This window comes from Ictalurus furcatus, chromosome 1, assembly GCF_023375685.1.
Source record: "Ictalurus furcatus strain D&B chromosome 1, Billie_1.0, whole genome shotgun sequence".
Lineage (NCBI taxonomy): Eukaryota > Metazoa > Chordata > Actinopteri > Siluriformes > Ictaluridae > Ictalurus > Ictalurus furcatus.
The window spans coordinates 26039190-26045189 of NC_071255.1; the positions used below are offsets into that span (position 1 = coordinate 26039190).

Sequence of the window (6000 nt, forward strand, 5' to 3'; positions counted from 1 at the left end):
AGTGACATCCGAGGCAGAAATGCTTCCATGTCACTCTGGCATACTATGACAGTATGCAATATCAACTAGATGTCACGCTTGAAGGGATATGACCTTATGGATGTCAGTTCTCATGCACTTCAGAAAAGGGTTGTCAGTTTTGTGGCCACTTACAGAAAGTGGTCCCTCTCATCTTGATACTCTCAGTGAAATGTCTTATTCATGCTAATCTCTGATACAGAATTATTCAAAACATATGCTGTAACATGAGTGTGGTGATATACAAAGGGTTGAGTTTTGTCCATTTCTACATAAACACTAAACTTTTTGCATCCATCGTCAGGCACAATAATGACACATTCTCTTCAAATAACCTTGGGTTTATGTATAAAAATGGCACGAGTATACATGTGCTCTAAATATGCCTCTCTTCCTTGTACATTCATTTAAAAGATGGTAGTGTGAAAAGTGGAGCGTCAGCACATAAAAAGCATACTGATAGAGTGTTGCTGATTACGTATTCTTTTTAATTTACTAACGTTTATACAATTAGAGATGGCCAGATTTTCCACAATTTTCTCCCCTTTCCTCCACTCCATGTTCCAAAACCAGATGTACATCTGCGGCAAGCACAGTGGTGGGAGTAATTGCCAGGATGCCACCCAAGAACAGGAATCTGAAGCTGCACTGAAGCAGGCAAATGTTCAATGAAACTGGGCTGTTAAAGATAAGAATAGGAGATATTTTCCCAATCCTCAGTACTCTAGTTTTGATGCATGTGTGCCCACTGTAGCCTTAAATTCCTGCTCTTAGCTGAAAGGTGAACCCACTGTGGCTTGTTGTAGCCCATCCATCTCATGGTTCAACATGTTCCGAGATGCCTTTTTGCTCACCACAGTTGTAAAGAGTGCTTATTTGCGTTACCTGTGAGCCTAGTCTGCCTACGGAACAGCTGTTTTTTTGTAGTTGTTGCTGTTTTTTTGCACCATTCTTTGTAAACTCTTGAAACTGTTATGTATGAAAATCTCAGGAGATCAGCAGTTTCTGAAATACTTAAAGCAGACCTTCTGGCACCAATAGCAACGCCGCTCTCAAAGTAACTGAGATCATATTGGAACATAAAGTGAAGTTCTTGGACTGTATCCACATTGCACTGCTGCCACCTGATGGGGTGGGATGATGGAATAATTGCATGAATGACCAAGTATACAGGTGTTCCTAATAAATTTCACTCACGGACTAATGGAGATATTCTGGTTTTATGATCAATCATAACCAGGCTGAAAGATAGAAGGGGATGCTAATGGACATCTCTGTCACACCATTTCCATGTGACAACTGCAGTTATTATAGCATAAGTCTCTTTTATATTAAAAGCTTCAGTATAGCTTGACCCACCTCTACTGCAGAAAAACTGGGTGACATCCTGTATTTGGCATTTTTATTTTTCCTTGGCATTTTTCCAGATATATAAGCTTTTTTTTGATGGAATACTTATTTGAATTAAAAACCAAATTCTCATAGCCCAACAGTTTTTATTTGAGACCATGACAGACTGCAAGATGCTTTGGCCACTGTATCTAAAACTACTCTTTAATTATTATTCAATGAATGAACAATTTAAATTTTAGAATGTTTCAGTAAACCTAAAAATCACATAAAATAATATAATCTTTCTAGGTCCCTGTCTCTTCAGGGCCCTTAAGAATTATCTTAACCCACGTCACCACCCTCGACCACCTTACTGCACCCCTGAATCTACTTACCCGTTTTCTGTCTTTTACTGCTGGAGGAAGCAAAGCCCTTGAACGGTCTGCAATTTTCTGATGGAAAAAAGAATAATAATATCAGTGTGCAGTTTGAACGAACACCCAGCTGAAGGACAATTTAAACTGTTTTTATTTTTGCATGAAATACCGAGTGTATCACATATATACTTTATTAACTGCCCATAAAGCAATGATGTATCTTTTTACCAGGTGTTGGAAAGAGAGCGCTTTAGCAGTACTCTCACCTTCTGCAGGTCACCATAACGCTGCACACACTCTGACAACTCTGTCTTCAGCCTGGTCAGACGCAGCCGGTCTTGCTGTCAAAAAATAGACATTTAATAATACATCTGTCATATTTAGCAATTACATCATTCACTTAGCCGCTGGCCTGGTGCAGTCTCTCATTATTGTATTTTAATAGCCTCAATCCACTCATTTCATACTTTATTAAGAATGAATTGACGCAAAGCTTTAACCTAGACACAAATTATGCACTGTTGCTGATTTCTCACTAAAATCCCAGACAGTCCAAATCTAAATTAGACACTAACCATGTCTAGAATGTCATTCCATGGTGTATTATATGTAAGGTCTGAGGTAGAACTATAGAGATACACAAGTCAGAGAAATCAACTGAATATTTTACCCGAGAGGAGCCGCTGATGATGTCAGAGAGCTGTTTGACGAGTTGGCTTGTGCTTGTAATGACTTTATTGGTTTGTTGCTGTATGGAGTGCCTGAGAGAGAGAGAGAGAGAGAGAGAGAGAGAGAGAGAGAGAGAGAGAGATCTTGCAAGTTTATGAAGTGAGTCAGATAACTGCAAATATGGCATCTATTCCAAGGTATAAAAGAATATCATAATCTAGGCCTCTACAGATTATGATTATGAATATTAATGACTGTGTGATGTTAGAGCAAAGATGTGAATCAGGCTTCTGGCAGATCTTTGCAACATACTGTTAAATTAATAAAATGACAGAAAATTAAATCTGTAAATAGAAATAAATTAATTAAATGCTTATTACTGTATGAATATCACCTCTTAAAGAGCAACCAAATGAAATTATTTAAAAAAATATAGATAACTTAGGAATGGTATGATGGACAGAAAGACTCAAATTGAGAGCAACATATGGGGGGAAAAGCATGAAAGTGTATGAGAGAAAGCTGATAAGACAGGAAAAATAGAGAGAGATGATATTAAAAACACAGTAAATAAATAAATAAAATATCATGAATGTTCTTATACATTATTTCCTATTTAAAGTTAGAAGGGCAGGGGTAGTGAGATATGAGACAGGGAGTGTAGGGCTTCTGATCAAATATAATATTCCAACAGAAATGCATTGTTCCCTCACACAGACCAAGGTTGTAGATAAGACACTGATTTAGTGTCTGTGCTCTATACAGTCTGATCCCACTTTTTAAAACCCAGTGCAGAATGGCTGTCTATAGTACCCACTGCTCCCCAGAGATATACCGTACAAACCATGTGCACCTTCCTCTTAAATATTGATTTAAAGATATAGGGTAGAAATGAAGGATGTGATGGAAAGGAGAAATTGCTCTAGTGCCATAATCAGTCCACAGAAAGTAACACTGTATTCTCACAGAAACAGTGGACGTTCAAGGTGAAGCAAGAGTGCAATCCTCAGTTTTATGTTTCACCATTGGTTCTTTAAGTTACAGCTTAGGAAATGCCAGACATGCACTGCGTGATGCCATCTGATTAGAGGACCCACTTTTTTTGTATTCCAGACACTGAAAAACCTTTCTGCAGATGACCTCTAATGTACAGAAGGGTAAAGTGTAACTGTTTTCTTTATAAAGGCTTAAAGGTTCAGTATTGGTGGTACTAATAATTTAATCAGAGGGAGGAATCAAGGATTGCTTTATTCCTACTTTTCTATTCCCTTTACACTCAAGTCTATGCAATATTGTGTAAGATTATCTATTATGTTTTATATTTAACCAGAGATGCTTTCTGTAATTTTTATAGGCATATTATCTATTATAACCTTCAGAACTGCACCAGAACAATATCTCTCATCTCTCTTTCTGGTATCTGGAATAGACTAGTTAATTAGCTGGCTAACTATCTGGTTTGTAGTGAGACTTCTAATGCCTGTTGGAATAAAATTAATTTTAGCTTTATTTTTTTAACATCCTGTTTCCACTTCCTATATGTAACCATGACATACTGATAAAGGCTGCTTACCTGTGAAAACAGGCAAACAGGCTTTGTTTAAGACTATTTTTACCCATTTTGTCCCTATTTGAAATAGAAATGTGTTGGTTTATGATATTTTGTTTCAGCACAGATAGGATGACAATACACATAAACCTGCTGCTGCTTGGCAAATAATAAGGTTACTGAGCAATATGTAAGACATCTTAGAAGGTTTTAAGTTTTAAAACCACAAACCCTCTAATGGTACTTCACAGTTTCCCCCCACTCCCCAATTATCTAATTTGCCAATTCTCACCCAGTTCTCCTAATCATACAACAGCTACCAACAGCTACAGAATGGTGTAGGGTGGAGAAAAGCGCTATCTTCCTTCTTCCACATGCATGCCATGATTGGCTAGTGTCACTGTGATCGACAGGGAAGAAAGTGTATAACATCCCTCCCACCCAGAAAGCATGGCCAATTTTGTTTTCTAGACAACTTGCCATGGATGGGTGTGGTATTATTGGGAATTTAACTTGCAATTATCTGATGATAGGGCAAATAATTTTCTGTTGCACCACTTTATAAGGATTCTTAACCTATTAACAGATGTTCTACAGGTAATCTTGTCTGACCAGGAAACGTTCAGCTGTAGGGCTTTACACAGAATCTTCAAACTCTCCCCTCTTGACAAGAACAACTGAAGAACCAAAAAGAATAGGAGTGTACTCAAGGGTTGATAGAATATAGCTAAATGTTGTATGGAATTGTGAGGCAACTGTGTTCTTGATTAAAACACTGATAAAGTCTACAATTCTGTAAACATGACAAAAAAAGTTAAACTGAGCATATCTGTGGGTTCTCTGTAGAAGTCTACAATAGAGTGCATGCCAGTGCAGCTACAGCACATATTTATGCAAGTTTAAACAGACCAATACAATTAGCCACTAGCCTTCTTCTTTCAGCTGCTCCCCATTAGGGGTTGTCACAGCAGATCATCTGTCTCCATTATGGAAATCTGGTTTATGATTCACATATTTGATTTGGCACAGGTTTTACACTGGATGCAATTCCTGATGCAACCCTCCATTTTATCTGGGCTGAGGCCTGGCACTGATAGTGCACAAGCTTGTGCAACCCCAGTGAGCCTCAAACCCACGATCCAGAGATTAAGAGCAGAGTCTGTATTTAAAATAATCCAGTTTGTTAGTTTATTGTTAGTCATGCTCCACAGATAATCAATCACCAAGCACATCTGTACAACTGATTAGAAAAGGTTTAACTCATTCTCCCTTTCAGGGCTGCTCCATAACCGATGACACTGATGACATGTGTGTCCTCTCCTCAGCATACATGCATCACACACCAGTGACAACATTAGCAATGAAGTGAGGAAATCACAGCTACCACATTCACTGTCACAGCACTACACAGACACCAGGCAGGACTGCTTTGCACTCATATGAATGCATATGAGCCCCTAACTGACTTCATATTACTGCCATTTGACCTAAGCCATGAGATAACTGAATACAAACATAGTGCCTAACATTCAGTTCTGTCATGAATTATACATTTGATGCCAGGTGAATCATACTGAAGCACACCAGCAGGCTGTTTTGCACCAAAAAAAAAAAAAAAAAAAACCCAGTAAATATGAATCTTCAGCTATTATTAATATAATAATGGCATCACATGAAAGAGTACAGTTCTACATTTCTACTTTCACGCCGTAGACTGTTTATATGACCAATATTGTTATAATCTCAAAATTGCAGCGCTTTCTTGAAGTATCAAAGATCATGCGTTCTTGAATATTAAAATATAATTTCCTTATTTTGCCCTTTTCAGCAGATAAAAATGACAAACACTGAAAATGCATTTGAATACAAATGTAAGACATTGCATGGATGTTGCATAGTAATATTAAATTTGAAAATATTGTGTTTAGTCAAGACTATATTTCAAGTGACATTTCTCTGCTAAAGTCAAACAGACTTCTTATGAAAGTAGATCCTAGGAAATTATTTTCTAATATATTCAAATTCTAATGCACTAAACACCTTTAAAGAAGCCTC

General features: G+C 37.5%; 1 protein-coding gene across 1 annotated transcript in view; it reads right to left on the bottom strand.

The window, feature by feature from the left end:
• Positions 1–6000, bottom strand: part of tsnare1 (T-SNARE Domain Containing 1) — a 104257-nt gene that overhangs the window by 35024 nt on the left and 63233 nt on the right. The window contains exons 5-7 of the mRNA XM_053634489.1: positions 2398–2488; positions 1994–2068; positions 1746–1802 (exon numbers count right to left, since the gene is read on the bottom strand). Of these exons, the coding sequence (XP_053490464.1) occupies positions 1746–1802; positions 1994–2068; positions 2398–2488 (223 nt within the window). The remainder of the gene's footprint in view (positions 1–1745; positions 1803–1993; positions 2069–2397; positions 2489–6000) is intronic.